Source organism: Misgurnus anguillicaudatus, chromosome 2 (genome assembly GCF_027580225.2).
Source record: "Misgurnus anguillicaudatus chromosome 2, ASM2758022v2, whole genome shotgun sequence".
NCBI classification, from domain to species: Eukaryota; Metazoa; Chordata; class Actinopteri; order Cypriniformes; family Cobitidae; genus Misgurnus; species Misgurnus anguillicaudatus.
In genome coordinates, this window is record NC_073338.2 from 241,318 (window position 1) to 257,805 (window position 16,488).

Consider the following 16,488-nt stretch of genomic DNA (forward strand, 5'->3'; position numbering starts at 1 on the left):
GGGACTGCGACTTCGGATTCCAGACTGGGAAAAACAGGTGGCTGGTACCCTAAACTACATTCAAACGGAGATAGGCCCGTAGATGACACTGGTAAGGCATTGTGGGCGTACTCCACCATAGACAGTTGTTGACTCCAAGACGAAGGATTCTTGGAGACCAAACATCGCAACACTCTCTCCAAATCTTGGTTGGCTCGCACGGTTTGACAATTGCTCTGGGGATGAAACCCAGAGGACAGACTGACAGTCGCCCCCAATAATTTACAAAACTCTCGCCAGAATTTGGACACGAACTGGGGACCCCTGTCGGAGACCACGTCTGTCGGAAGGCCATGTAAGCGAAAGACGTGATCTACGACAGTCACTGCTGTTTCCTTGGCTGAGGGTAATTTGGGCAAGGGAATGAAATGGGCCGCTTTCGAGAACCGGTCCACCACGGTCAAAACTACCGTGTTGCCCTGAGAGGGCGGGAGGGCGGTGATAAAATCTAGCGCTATATGGGACCAGGGTCTCGAAGGGACCGGCAGCAGCTGAAGTAACCCATCAGGTGGTCGATTGGAAGTCTTACCAATGGCGCTGACCGAGCAAGCCAAAACAAAACTGTGGATGTCGCGAGCCATAAGTGGCCACCAAAATCGTTGCTTAACCATGAACTTAGTACGGTTTACCCCTGGATGGCAAGCCACATTGGAACAATGACCCCATCGAATGACGTCGGACCGTAAACCCTCCGGCACAAATAAGCGATTCGGTGGACACCCGGACGGAGGCGTTACCCCTTCTAGGGCCGTCTTGACCCTCGACTCGACCTCCCATGTGAGTGTGGAGACAATCAAGGTCTCGGGTAAAATGCACTCAGGAGTAGACGGACGTTCTGAACGGTCAAAAATGCGCGATAAAGAATCGGGTTTGATGTTCTTTGGAACCCGGGCGGTACGATAATGTAAAATCAAAACGACCAAAAAAAAGTGCCCACCGAGCCTGCCTGGAGTTCAGTCTTTTAGCAGTTCTGATGTATTCCAGATTCTTGTGATCGGTCCAGACTATAAAAGGTACCCCCGACCCTTCTAACCAATGGCGCCATTCTTCCAATGCTAGCTTGACTGCCAACAACTCTCTGTTACCAATGTCATAATTACGTTCTGCAGGAGATAAACGATGAGAATAAAACACACAAGGGTGCATCTTGTCGTCTGAGGTTGAGCGTTGGGATAACACTGCACCTACCCCCACCTCTGACGCGTCGACCTCCACCACGAACTGACGTGAAAGATCAGGGGCGATTAGGATGGGGGCTGAAACAAAGCAGCCTTTCAGTTTGGTAAACACAGCCTCAGCTGTGTCTGACCACCTGAACGCAGTCTTGGGGGAGGTCAAGGCGGTCAGAGGCGCGGCTAGTTGGCTGAAATTACGTATAAAACGTCAGTAAAAATTGGCGAATCCCAGAAACCTCTGTAGGGCCTTACGAGAATCTGGACTTGGCCAATCTACCACAGCCCTAACCCTTTCAGGATCCATACGCATCCCCTCAGTCGAAATGATGTACCCCAAAAAAGGGACCGACTGCGTGAAAAGCGCATTTCTCCGCCTTGACAAAAAGCCCATTCTCTAGCAACCTCTGAAGCACTCGTCTGACATGCTGCACATGTTCCTGGAGAGATGAAGAAAAAATCAATATGTCATCCAGGTAGACATATATGAACTGGTCAACCATATCTCGCAGCACATCATTGACGAGTGCTTGGAAAACTGCCGGAGAGTTAGATAATCCAAAAGGCATCACGCAGTACTCAAAATGGCCTCTAGGGGTGTTAAAAGCAGTCTTCCATTCATCCCCCTCCCTTATGCGGACCAAATGATAAATGATACGTAAATCCAATTTTGTGAAGATGGACGCTCCCTGCAACCTCTTGAAGGCTGAAGACATCAACGGCAAAGGATAAGTATTCTTTACCGTGATGCTGTTCAGTCCCCGGTAGTCAATACAAGGTCGCAGCGATCCGTCCTTCTTCCCCACAAAAAAGAACCCCGCCCCCGCTGGAGAAGAGGAATGACGGATGAACCCCGTTGCTAGAGAATCAGAAATATATTTCTCCATAGCCTCCCTTTCTGGAGCAGAAAGCGAATATAACTTGCCTCTAGGCAGAGTCTTACCTGACATTAACTCTATTGCACAGTCATAGGGACGATGCGGAGGGAGAGAAACAGCTCGAGACTTACTGAACACTTCCTTCAGGTCATGGTACACCCCGGGCACGTTAGACAAATCCACTGCCTCCTCCTGAAACACAGACTGAGACACAGAAGAACAGGCAGACACAAGACAAAACATTCATCACTCCATGACAGAATAGTCTTATGGCGCCAGTCCACTTTAGGGTTGTGACGGGTAAACCAAGGGTGTCCAAGAACTATGGGTGTGTGGGGTGAGTCCATTATGTAGAATGAGATGTTCTCTGAGTGGTTGCCAGACGTGACGAGTGTGATCTTTTCAGTGGTGAGTGAGATGTTGGGTAGTTCCTGACCATTAAGTGCATGCACTGCAATCTTATGTGTGAGTGGTCTGAGGGAAATCTGAAGTCTGTGGGCTAATGACTGATCCATGAAGGTACCTTCGGCCCCGGAGTCCAACAGTGCTTTGCAGTCGTGGTTGTGAACTGACCATTTCAGCCTTACCGGGAGGAGCGTAGCGTTGGATGAGGTCTTTTCGGCGGAAATCCCACCCGATAGTAGCCTCATGCTTACTATCGGGCTTGGCCTTTTACCGGGCAGTTGTAAGCGAAGTGGCCAGCCTTCCCACAGTACAGACAAAGGCCCTGGGATCTCCGCCTCTCCTTCTCCTCCCGGGAAAGCCGAGCTCACCCTACCTGCATGGGTTCGTGGTCATGAGTGGGGCTGACCGTGTCTCCGCCGTTGGCACGTGGACCCTCTGCTCCCACCACCGCGTGAGCGGTCATAACTCGTCTCTCCACTCGGGCCAGTTGTGCATCAACGCATAGTGCCAGTTCGATCAGCCCATTCAGAGAAGTCAGAAGGTCCATGGCGTAGATTTCCTGATGAACACGGTCAGCCAAACCCATGCAGGAACATGTCCCACTGCGCCTCCTCGTTCCACTGACACTCCGCCGCCAGGGTCCAAAACTGAATAGAGTAGTCCGACACGGATCCGTCTCCTTGCTTTAGTTCAGCTAGCAGTCGAGCCGCTTCTCTACCCGCCACGGCATGATCAAACACACGTCTCATCTCAGCGGAGAGTGTCTGGAACGACGCGCAGCATGGATCCTGGTTCTCCCACACAGCTTTTCCCCAGAGTGCCGCTTTCCCAGTTAACAGAGTCAATACAAAAGCCACTTTAGACTGCTCCGTGTTGAATGTCCTGGGCTGCAAAGAGAAATGCATAGAACACCGCGTCAGAAAGGCTCTGCAGAAATTTGTCTCACCAGAATATGACTCGGGCACAGGCAGACGAGGTTCCGACTGGGAAAGGACTTCCGGTGGTGTGGGAGGAACCGCGGGCGGCGCAGCGGGAGCTCACAGAAGTTGTAATTGCTGGGTGAGGTCGGACACCTGCACCACCAAAGCCTGCACAGCGCGACCCGTCTCACTGAGATTTCTCTCCTGAGAGTCCATACGTTGAATACTGCTGCGAAGGAATTCCTCCAATGAAGACGGTTGATTACTCGCTGCTTCCATAACGCGGTCAGATCGTTCTGTCATGAAAACACAGGCGGAAGCAAGTGCGATTAATGATAGTTTATTAAACATTGAGATGAATGGATATGCAAGTCAAAATAACAGGCTGGTTGTGCAGGGGCTTCAATGGTCAGCAGTGAAGAGATGAAAACAGTCAGGCGATGAAATATCCACAGAACAATGAACCGGAACACGACACACAGGAATCCAACACCGAAGGGAAACACAACCTCAGCTCACGCACGGGGACACCAACACAACGATCTGACAATGGAGATGAGAAATGAGTGAGCTTATAAAGGACATGTCACAACACAAACACTAGACGAGAAGGAAACAATGCATTTGTAAACCGTGACAATAGCAGGCAGCTGCAGGATCTTTTAAACCTAAATTAAATTAAATCATAATTTCTAGTTCTTACTAAATGGCGTCAAAGCGCGAGTTGAAAATGTTGAACTCTGGCCGAAAAACGTGCCGTGTTAAACAAACAGGAGCTTGCTCTAGTAGTAACATAATTACAGAAACGAGCGAGTCGCAGTAGCCCCTCCCATGATGCGAATTTCTGCGTGAATGTCTCGATGACTAGAATTTCAGGCCAGCTTTCACACGGAAATGAAGCGAGTAAACATTAAAAATGTTCAAGCGGCAAACTAGACGCGGTAGACACGAATCTAATGCCTCAAACGCAGCTGGTGTGAACCCACTGTATGTCTTATATATATATAGGGAGTTGTGTGAGTGCAAAAGTAAGTGAACCCCAAGCTGCATCAGTAAAGTCAAGTGGATAACAAATTTAGGTAAATTAATTAGTTGTGCAGACCAATCAAATTAGACATCTCTAGGAAAGGGGTTGGGCAACACTAGCTACGCGTTTATGGATCAGAGTATAATTAATGGACTGACTGGACAACGCTGTTTCGTATCACTTTACGAGGGATTGGAAGGAGAATAGGAACATTTTAAGATTGACAAGACAATTCACTTCATGTGACTTCCTTAAAAAAAGTTATTTGCCAATTCTACGTCATTGCACGTGTACATATCGGTGCATATGCTCCACACTCCCATCCTGTAGGTGGCAGAAATGCACCTTTCAGTGGGTTTGCCAACCGCCATTAAAAAAGAAAAGAAGAGGAAGAATGCACATGCGCAGAGCATCCCAGTTTCTGTTATCTATTGCAATCAAGTGTTTACATGTACTTTTGAGCGGATTACAAAAGGTATAAACCACCCCTATCAAGCGGATTAGATTTGTAATCGGCTCTTTTTAGTCCGATTGAGGTGTTTACATGGAGCATTTTTATTCAGATTGAACATTTCAACCGATTACAAATGTCCACGTAAACAAAGCTACTGATTAAAACAAACCAAACCACACTGTAGTGACAAGGTGTACCCACAAAGAACAACAATGCCAAGAGGAAATGAGACAGAAGGTGCTGAGAGCTTATCAGTCTGGGGAAGAATATAAGAACATCTCCAACAGTTTCCAGCTCCATCCATTGACTGTAAGACAAATCATCTACAAATGGAGGACATTCAACATGACCACAACGCTGTCTAGAGGTGCACGACCATCAAAATTTTCATGAAAAAGCACCACCCTGCTGAAAAAAACAGCATACCAGCAAGACCAATATATGTTGTGTTTTGGTGCTGATTTTGCTAGTGAACACTTTGTGTGAGTGTACTTTGGTTTTGTTAGCTGGGATTTTACACCCAAAATATTTTGCTGTGATGTCTGTGGTGCTGAACTCCAGCGCATCAGGTGCTAGTAGATCACCTGCACCTCATCAGCTCGGCTTATTTGTGACCCTGAACTAATTTGCGCTGCTCTTAGTAAATTGTGTTGGTCATTATGAAAATCAGCTGTCGAGTCTGTATTATTTAATTTGTGCCTTTTTAGTAAACAACCCACAGATATTAACACTCCCATCGGCTCTTTTTTTTATATTGCGCTATCCCGCTAATCTGGCCCTAATTTTTCATTTCATTCAATCATTTGAAACATCTTCAAACAATGCAATATCAAGCTGTGTCTTGTGCTGGTGCTGTACAGAGCAAAATTTTGTGTATATTTGGGATTTTGTGAAAAAAAAATTGTGTATTAATAAGCTCTGACTTTGATGTGTAGTAAAAGGTCTTTGCATTTTTAACTAATCTCTTGTCTTTTCTCCATCTCTACCTTTGTATCATAATCCAGACACATATGTAACGAGTATAACAGCAACAGATGCAGATGAAGAAGGAACGTTGCATTCAAAAATCACCTACAGCATCGTTGAACAGAGTCACACAAACATGTTTAAAATTAATCAAGAGTCCGGGGGCATATATGTCCAACTCCCAACACTTGACAGAGAGGTAAGCACTAACTAACATGACACAACAACAGCTTTTAGACAATACAAAGTATGTGACCCCTGCTGGCAAATTGGCTCAGAAAGAGCAAATTTCAGTTATTGATCAACAAGAGATAAAAAAATAGTTATTGTCATTCTGGATTAAAGCACCTTTAAAATAAGTTGCTGGTATGATTTGTTGGAATCTGGCAACACCTGTTTGAAGTCGATAAGAATCAGCAAAGTCAATTTTTAAAATCAAGTTAAAGTTGAAGGTTTGACAACAAACGCTAAATAGCTGCTAATACCAATAGATTTGAAACACAAAGTCATAATTGTAATGTTGGTTGAAAGGAAGGCAAAGGCAGCAGATCCAAATGCAATTACTTATTAAAATAAAACAAGAAACAAGATAATCCAGGCAAAACAGGTAAACATAACAGAACAAATATATATTCAACTATTGTCTTGTTGAGACAGACCGCTTTAACATCTATAACATTATAGACGGTTTCAGCAGTAACAACATAAACAAATGGCTTTCATAGAACAAGCGTAACTTCTGGTAAACTCCACAACAAATCAATAACAACAGAGTCCTTTTAGAGTAGTTTTTTTTTTTTGATAAGCTTAATAAACAACAAGTAGATGACCTTAGATTAAATCATACCTAAAACATATTAAAAGCTATACTGAGCTAACATTACTGTGTAAAATGTGTCTGTTTGTCTGTATGCTTTGGATGTGTCTGAAGATAGGATGATTTGTTTGAAAGCAGAGGGTCTGTTCTTTCATTTGATATATTGTATGTTATAGATTTAAAGAAGAACATTTTCTGGAAGGCATTAAACTTTTGTGAAAATCATAAAAAAATGCTGATGCTGACTGGCACCTTTTTTTAACGCTGGTTGGGAAAGAGTTAAAGTTTGTTTTTAGCTCATAGCAGGGCTCCAGGCTGCCACCAAATGGTGGCATTTTGCTAGCCTGGCTCCGCCCTCCTACGTGCTTCCGCTTAATTTTCATTTCGCTTCAGTACTACATCTGGGACTGCTGTGTAGAGTTTCGTTTTCTCCTGCAAAAATTTGCAGGTCCAATCAGCGAACAGAGGGGTGTGGCTAAGAACGATGACGTGAGGTCGTGCGTCAGTTGAGTTGTAGTTCAGTAATGCCAGCGGAGAAAGACGTGAGAAAATCTATTCGGCCCGTTGTTGCAAAATGCCGAATATACAGAAGTTAAACCAGGTTTGCTAAGTTTTGTTGGTCTGATTATTCGTACTTGTTGTTTCTGGCCGGTTTCGGCGCATGATATACGTCACGACCACACGTTAGCGATCGCCTATGGCAGATCCTGAGTGGGCAGATCCAATATACCTTTTGCGTGTTTGCAAACAGAGATGACGTTTTTTGTGGGCGGGGCCCAACTGGTGGCAGAAAGTGACAGCTCCGCAATAGGGGTGTGAAATGTTTTAGCGTTAAACTGTGAATTTTATGGATCCGGTTGTAACAATCAGCCCTATCGGTTGAGTCACAAAATATGTAGAAGGGGTCAGATTTTACTGTGTGAGATTAAAAGAGTTAAAATGATGAGACAAACAAGTGTAATCAACTTAAATAAGTGTATTTACAGACACAATGTACTTAAAACAACACACTAAAACTCAAGACTGTTAAAAGAAAGGAATATAAAAACCAAACCTAAAACAATCTAAAAGTCCAAATGTGCTAAAAGTCCAAGTGTTCAAAGTGTCCTCCGGTGTATGTACAATTAAAGTGTAATCCACAAATGTTTCTGGAAGGGTAAGTCCACAATGAGAAACTCCACAATCCAACAGAGGTTTAGCTTTAGCATATCCTAACAATGTGCTTCTGCTGCTTCTTTTTATACTGGCATTGTTTCCTGTCATGTGATTACTCACATGACAGGCCGCCCAAACAAAATAAAAGACATAAACACATAAAATAGCAAAAGGATTAAAATGGAATAAAATGGCTAAGAAAACATGTAAAACCAATTAAAACTCAAATATACACAAAAATCACAATATACTGTATATACTGAGCGTAAACATGTCTCTTGTGTGACGGTGTCACACGGTGTTCTGTAGAAGTCTGTTTCCCCTATATTTCTCTTAAGTGTAATGTTTCTTATAACGTTTTCACCAAGTTACGTTTATTTTTTAAATAAATTAAAAGTTTAAATGGCTTGGCTACTGATATGTGTGCATGTATGTAATGTATATGTATCGTTCTTTATTGGTTAATCAATTATTTTTACAGTATGAATCGCTGAAGTACTGACGTCGACTCGCAAAAGGTCTATAGTTTTAAACTTCAACAGAGGACCCTCCTTAATGAAAGTAATGCTTTGCAATGGAGCGTGGCCAGACTCTCTGTACAAATGAAATGAATGGACGAGAGTCTGGTTGGACCAGGCTAGCATTTTGCCACCAAAATTTGAGAGTGTGCCACTGAATTTTACATCCAGTCGCAAATGTGCGACCAGTAATTTTTTTCTTTTTTGTGATGTGACACTGAATTTGGAGCAGCACATTGTACTTTCTGCATCTATCATCAAAGTATATATTATAATACAGTGGAAATTAGTAGAAATGTGAATATTTGGTTAGCATGTTGTTTACAGTGTGTGCCCCTACATTTTCTGGTTGCGCCCTTAAAATTTTTAGTTGGGGGCCACTGTGCTTCTAGTGAAAAAAGTTATTTTGGAGCCCTCCATAGTACACCCTTGAATTGATCACTCAGAAAATTACAGTTGTAAGATTATTACTCAGAAACATGAACACTTCAGCACTGTTTAAAGTCCTTCCCCAGGTGCCACACGTTCACATCTTTTTACAAGTGCAGATGCAAGTTTATGTTCAATGTTACTTCTACATAAGACTGATGTTTGTGCTTTTCCCATCACAGATACAGGACACGTACACATTGACTGTTAAAGGGACAGATATGAATGGAGCTACAGGTGGAAAAACGGGAACGGGGAAAGTTGTTATCCATATTCTTGACGTGAATGACAACATTCCTACTCTGGAGAAAAACTTTGTAAGATGATTTTAACAGTAAGGCAGTGATAGTGGGACATACAGCTGACATCATACTATCAAGTCTATCAATAATGTGAGTTATGTAAGTAATATATAAATCAGAAATATCCTTCTATGTTTTGTCATTATGTTTATTTTCAGTTTGAGTGCAGTGTGGAAGAAAACAGAAAGAATGTGGAAGTTGTGAGAATTCAAGCGATTGATGCTGATCTCATTCATACTGACAACTGGCTGGCTGTTTTCAGCATTGTGTCAGGAAATGAAGCCGGTTATTTCTCTATTACCACTGACATCAACACCAATGAAGGCATTCTGATGCTCAATAAGGTAAAGTATATACTGTACTCATCCCACTGTCTACATCAGTGTTTCCCAACCCAGTCCCCTCCCAGGATGATTAAGATCTCTCCTCCTGATTCAGCTCATAAGCTTCCTCTCAGAATGTTGGAGATGTTTTACTTATGAACACACAAACAAGCTGATGAGTTTAATTTATATAGGACGACATCTTGGACATCCTGAGAAGGGTGCCATGTAGGACTGGATTGGGAAACACTGGTCTACATGTATGATCTTACACCAATCATGCTTAATAATTCAGTTTCTAAGGTCATGTTAATGCCTTTTTAATTTGGTAAAAGTCATAATACTTACGCACACTAAGTAGGTAAGTTAGTTATTATCGACCTAGGTTTACCATTTAATGAGCGTGAAATGATTTTTCAGTAAATGCCACTTACATCACAGAGATCTTCAGCCTGTGTTCTTACTCAATCAATGAACAAAACTAATAGTCGAAAATGTTGTGGGTAACCAGGTTTAGTTAGGTGGAACACTTCTGTTCAGTCTAAACAGCGTGAGCGTAGTGACATTGCTGTTGTGTAAGTCATACGAAATAAATACCAAATACAGAATAATGTATAACATTAAAGGATATTATGTTACATTACAAACTGGATTCCAGTTGGACAGTTAAATTCATAGTAACTAGGGCTGTCAATAAATTCAAATATTTTATCTAGATTAATCACATGATTTCATGAGTTAACTCACGATTAATTGCAAATCAATCACACATTTTTATCTGTTCTAAATTTACTTGAACACTTTTCAGGTTTTTAATACTCCAATCAACATGAGTATGGACAAATATAGATGATTTATGCGAATGAATGTTTACACCAGCCTGTTTACATTTTCCATTGTTTTGTATATGAATTTTCCTTTCAGAAGACCCTTTTCTTTCTCCATTTCTGTCATCATTTGTGAATCGTGTTGGCAAATTGAGTTGGGATGAGCAAATTTTCAAAAATGAGTTATTTATATTTAAACATTCTCTATTAAAAAACTTCAAAACAATGCACGATTTGTTGGAATCTGACAAAACATGACAGAACAGTTTGAAGCTGTAAAGTTAAATTACCACAAAAAATTACCACATCCATACCCTGAACCATACAGAAAATAACTGAAGAGTAGAGAGCAGCAACATATGAAAGGTCTTGAAAAGGTCTGTCTGGTGGAATAATCTAAGATTACCTGCCATGAATTCTTCAACCTCATCAGACATTATAAAAGAAGACTCTGAGCTGTTGTCCTTTCAAATGAGGATTAAATAAAGGGGTGCCCTGCCCATATTTACTGTATGTCCAGTGAGTATTAGAGAAAATTATTTATTTGGTAATGTAATTTCCCCTTTAGTTTCAGTTGTTTTACTTCAATGAAACAATTTTTATTTGTGATTTTTTTTTAATAAGGCTTAAAAAATAAACATTATGGATTATTTTTTATAGCTTTCTTTGCTCATATTTACCAAGGGTGCTCAACCTTTTGAGCCCCACTGTAAATAATGCCTTCAGAATTATAAAGCTCAAAGTTCACTGCCAGGCGATATGTTTTCTGTAACAGAGTTCACTTTTCAAAGATTTCAGAGAACGTCCGGTTTGGATAACAGCCCGTTAATTCCTGGATATATGACATTAGTATAAGAGTTTTTGACACAGGAATAAGCCAGTCGCCAGCTAAACTAAGCTGGTGGCCGAATAACAGTACACTAAATCAGCTAGACAATCAGATCTCGTTACGTATTTCTGAAAGAGGGACTTCATAGTCATTAAAAATCCCAGGATGTCTTTCGAAAAAGAGTAAGGGTGTGCCCCGGCATCCTTGCCAAACTTGCCCGTTGGCCTACTAATCATACTAATTGGCTATATCACTCTGTCTCCTCTCCACTAATAAGCTGGTGTGTGGTGGGCGTTTTGGCGCAATATGGCTGCCGTCGCATCATCCAGGTGGATGCTGCACATTGGTGGTGGTTGAGGAGATTCCCCCATTCATATGTAAAGTGGTTTGAGTGCTGCAGAAAATCGCTATATAAATGTAACTAATTATTATTATTATTCGTAGAACAAGGAAGACATCAGCCCGTTTTTAGGACAGTGAAAACAGTGCTATAGAGATGAGTAAATTGTGTAAACACATGAACACATGTTATATTGCGCACCATAAACACCATCAAAGATTCGAAAACACAGGAAAAATGGCCGCTTTAAACAACGTGGAGCTGGACAAACACTTGCGTTGAGCATTGTGCCGGGTGTATGATACAGCTCATAATGTTAATAACAGGAAGTGTGGCTGTCCTGCCATTTTTTAGGCCTCATTTCCTTTGTTTGCTTTTGAAGGAGCTGGACTATGAAGAGCTAAAGGAAATCAGCCTGCAGGTGTCTGTCTCCAACAAGGCAGCGTACCACTCGTCAGTGGTCATAACACAGAGCAAGACGTACCGCATTAAAGTCAGTGTAGTAAACCAGGCTGAAGGGCCACGCTTCAAACCCACCGTCAAAGTCATCACACTGTCTGAAGATATCACCTCTATTGACTTCAGGAAAGTAATAACCAGCTATGCAGCCATTGACAGTGACACCCTCTTAATTGCTAAAAACGTGAGGTATGAGACTAAAGCAGTCACGCGTTGATTTGATTTGATTCGGTACTGTGTGTCTTCGTAACAGTTTTTTCTTAATTCTAGGTATGAGAAGAGACAGGACATAGACAACTGGCTGCTCATCGATGAAAAGACGGCTGATATAAGACTTAATAAAATGCCAGATTATGAGTCCAAGTTTTTGATTAATGGCACATATTATGCCCAGATAATCTGCATCACCAATGGTAAGTTAACACTGACATGTACAGATTCATGAAGACAGTTAACTCTGAAAGATGTCTTTGGATAAGGATTGGATAATATCAGTCTAAACATATGAAGATCACTAATTATTTATCCATCCCAGATATAATTCCATAAAGCTCCAATGAAATAATAAATCTATTAATAAATGTACAAAAATTCTGTATTGTGCATTGCCAATTATTATTTTAAACTTTTTAGTGAAAAAATCCCAAAACTCAACTTTTGTATTCAATGCACAAAGTAAATTTGCTGGCATGTCAATCATCAAACCTCACTGGTTCTTACATAAGTGATGGATGCAATGACAGACCTGTAGACGGTCATCAGCTGTTTTGTAAATAGTGTTTTTTTAAACAACCTTTGGGGATTTTGTTTTGACCATCAATGTGTTGTTGATGTTTATGGGGCGATGGACAGAGGGCTTCAGTCTTCTAAAGTCCAGTATAATTTCTGTCATCTTTGTGGCTTTGGGGATCAGATGTTGTTCTGGCTTCAGCTCTCCAAGTTCTTAACCTCTTCCCCCTTAAACGATGGTGTCATATGCAAGCTTGGTGATGGTGTTTGTCTATTACAAGGGCTTGAAGTCGTATGTTTGAAGAGAAAAGAGAAGGGGGCTAAACACACAGCCCTGTGGTGCTTCCGTATGCAGTATGGTGAAAGGGGAGACTTGCTTACATGCTTACTTAAGTTAGGGTTATAATAATAATAATAACTTTCTTTTTACAGTATATGGCACCTTTAAAGTAGCTTCTCAATGCGCTTTACATAAAACAACAAATGAGAATACAACACACACAAAGTAAAACAAGTTATACATAAATATAGATACACACACACTCAAAAAAAGAAAGACAGTCAAGATAAAGCTACCCTAAAAAAAAGTTTTTAAAAGAGATTTTAAAAAACGTTATTTCTGTGTATCTTTGATTTCAGCAGGGGGTGCATTCTAAAGCCTAGGCACGTATGTTAAAAAGGCCTTTCCCCTACAGAACGCTGCCGTGTCTGTGGGACTGCCAGTAGACCTGCTTGTGAGGATTGTAAATAACACTTAGGTGTGTATAAGGTTAAAAGTGCAGACAGATACTGGGGGCCAGACCATGCAGTGGCTTATATGTAAGCATGAGGACTTTGAAATCAACAGAGGTGTCAAGAGTACCTGAAAGCCATACTTGAGTAAAAGTACAGATACCTTACTGTAAAAATTACTCCACTACAAGTTACAAGTCACCAATTTAAATATGACTTCATTAAAAGTCTTAAAGAGCCAGTAAAAATGTTAAGTCCCGGGCAACAGGTTTAAATGCATGCTATGTCAAAAACACTGTAATTTTCTCAACATATAAATTAAAATAACCCAATTTCCCAGAGATCCCCAAATGATTCGTGTGAAGCTGTTCAACGACTCAGTCTGCCTAAATCCCACCTTTCAGTAGCCTATTCTGCTCTGATTGGTAAATTAACACAGTATCCGCACACACACCACAGATCAGTGGCACAGACCAACCAATAGTGCAACATGCATTGACCTACTCTTACAAAAATTAACCATGATTTGATTGGGGTAAAAGTGTAGTAACCATGGTTCCCTTTCAGTCGGTCACTACGATGCCACATCGTGACCGACGAATTGGGAACTCGCTTAGAGAGACCAATCTGCTTCGTTTACTACTAAAACGCCAATGAGCTTGGCATTGAGGTGTTTGCGTGGTGCCGGCGCTGCCCTGCCAGGTGCGTACGTGGGCCGCGGGTGCAAGTGGGGTAATTGGCTTTTTCGCTTCGAAAGCCGGCAGTATCTGCTACTGAGAAGCTACTATCTGCTCTTTGGGGAAACGATTGCTGAAGTTGGTTGGACAAGCAGTACCACAGTGAGTGCGTTGCTGATCAAATGGGCATCTAAAGAGTGATTTCCTAAAAGAGTGATACGGAGAGCTTTGTGTCTTTTTGAAGACAGCCACTCTCTCGTATATCCGGAGATCCGGTGGCTGCGTTCGCTGGGGGTTCGTGTCCTTACTGCGAAGAGATGACCCTTGTGGATCTGCGCAGATGGCCGTTGTTTCTTCGGGAACGATGTCATCCTCGTCCGGTGAGTGTTGAACGCCGCCACGGCGCGGCTGCTAAGCTCTCTAAGGATGACCTGCGCTTAACTGTGCTGACCCGGTCGGGGGATTCGTCCTCCGGCTCTCAGCCTTGCCGTCCACAGCCGGTAGAGGTACCAATGGAGACCACATCATCATGTTCTACGATAGCTGCTGAATCCGTTGCACCTTCATCAGGATCCACCACTTCCGCAACAGCCGAGGGTGGGCCCCCTCCCTCCGAACCAGATTCGGACGTCCTTCTTCCCTCTGGTCGGGTCGTGACGTCGGAATTTGACCCATAGATGGTGGCCGTGCTCGCTCGAGCAGCGGAGACTGTAGGTTTAGAGTGGGTTAACCCCCCTCAGCCCAAACGTCCCGCCTGGATGATTGGTTCTTTATAGCTGCCCGGGCCTCACAGCCCTCACCTCCCAGGCCTTTCTTCCCCGAGGTGCACGAAGAGCTGACATGTACTTGGAAGTCACAACCAGGAAGGGGAGTTCGCTCTTTGTGTGGTTTTGTGGGTGCCGGCTGAAAAGCCGGCGGAACAGAAAGTAAAGGAAACCAAGGATTCCCCACCCGGTCCTCCTCCGGGGGGGAGTGGTGCGTTCACCATCTCCCAAAGAGTGATCCCCTCCACCTCCAGGTCGCCCGTCTCAGGGCCGCTTAGATCTATGCTTTCCACCAGGCTGGGCGGGCGGGGCGGGCGGGGCGGGCTGCTGACGGCCGGTTCCTCACTTCCTGGAAGGGCCCCAATGAGGAACAGAGGCAGCCGCCGCTGCAGGATGCCCTAGGCGAGGGGCAGACTGAGGTGCCGACGTCGACGGGGCAGGTGTTGGTCTCTTCTGACGCGGCATGATGTTGGCAAGGGCCTCAGTCTGCTTCTGGGTGGCTGAGACCTGTTGTGCGAAGTCCTCCACCGCCTCGCCGAACAGGCCGGCCTGGGACACCGGGGCATTTAGAAGCCGTGTTTTATCGGCATCCCGGTGGACATAGCACGACCGACGGCCTGTGCGGTGGTCTTGGTCGCACGTAGCGCCAGATCCGTCACCGCACGCAGGTCTTTAAAGACCGGCGAATCGTGACCTCCCTCGTGCAGGTCCTTCAGAGCCTTAGCCTGATGGACCTGCAACAAAGCCATGGCATGTAAGGCTGAGGCCGCCTCCCCACAAGCCCGGTACGCAGACTCGTCAGAGCTGACGAATGCCTGCAGGCTTGCGAGGGAAGGGTAGGACGGTCCTTCCAGTAGGAGACGCCAGCAGGACACAACTGCTTCGCTATCGAGCGCTCCACTGTCGGGATACCGGCATACACTTAGGGGCCCCACCATCGAGGGAGGGAGGAGGGAGAGGATCCGGATCAACGTCCGAAAATGGTAGCCCCTCTCCGATGTTACGACAGATACCGAGTCCTCGGGAGGCCCGACAGAGGTAGAAAGTGACGCAGAACGCGCACTCTCTCCATCGGTACCCCAGATGGTTGCGGATCCGGTAGCTGAGAGCCGCTGGACAAACCAGCTGACCAATTCAGCACCGAGAGGCGGAGGTCGTCTCTCCGTAGCTTCACAGCCACCTTCTTAGGGGCGATCAGCAACGTAAGGCGGCGTTCCCGGAGAAACGTCACACGACCCCGCAGATCCGCAAGAGTCAGGCTCTCGCAAGCAGAGCATGTCCCTCCCACAAAAGCCGCCTCAGCGTGCTGGAGACCCAGACACGAGAGACAGAGATCGTGTCCATCACGAGGACCCATGTATTTGCCGCATCCAGAAGTCGAACACGGATGAAAAGACATCTTTAAAAAGACGCTTAACGCCCATGAGCAGCGAACGGCTGTCTTTAAAAAGACGCGAGTTCAACTGCAGCTCTTTTAGGGGAAATCACTCTTTCAGCTGTGTAGTTGATGAAGCACACAGGGAGGAGAACACACACACTCAACTAAAAAGTATGACAGAGATCAAAGAGAGAGGTGGAAACACTCTATTCCAGAGAGATAAGAGCAGCTTCTCGTGAGCATTTCAGTCTGCCAGCTTTCATTTCATTCATTTCCATTTTCATTTTATTGTCCACAATGTGGAAATTTGCCTTCGGTCTCATAATAACAACAATCAAACCAACAACA

The 16,488-nt window shown here is 43.9% G+C and overlaps 1 protein-coding gene across 3 annotated transcripts in view; it reads left to right on the forward strand.

Moving 5' to 3' along the window:
* Positions 1 to 16,488, forward strand: part of dsg2l (desmoglein 2 like) — a 61,514-nt gene that overhangs the window by 16,944 nt on the left and 28,082 nt on the right. For all 3 annotated transcript variants that reach the window (XM_073871721.1, XM_073871722.1, XM_073871723.1), the window contains 5 exons: positions 5,900 to 6,060; positions 8,963 to 9,097; positions 9,241 to 9,426; positions 11,784 to 12,049; positions 12,131 to 12,273. In XM_073871721.1, coding sequence (XP_073727822.1) covers positions 5,900 to 6,060; positions 8,963 to 9,097; positions 9,241 to 9,426; positions 11,784 to 12,049; positions 12,131 to 12,273 — 891 coding nt within the window. The remainder of the gene's footprint in view (positions 1 to 5,899; positions 6,061 to 8,962; positions 9,098 to 9,240; positions 9,427 to 11,783; positions 12,050 to 12,130; positions 12,274 to 16,488) is intronic.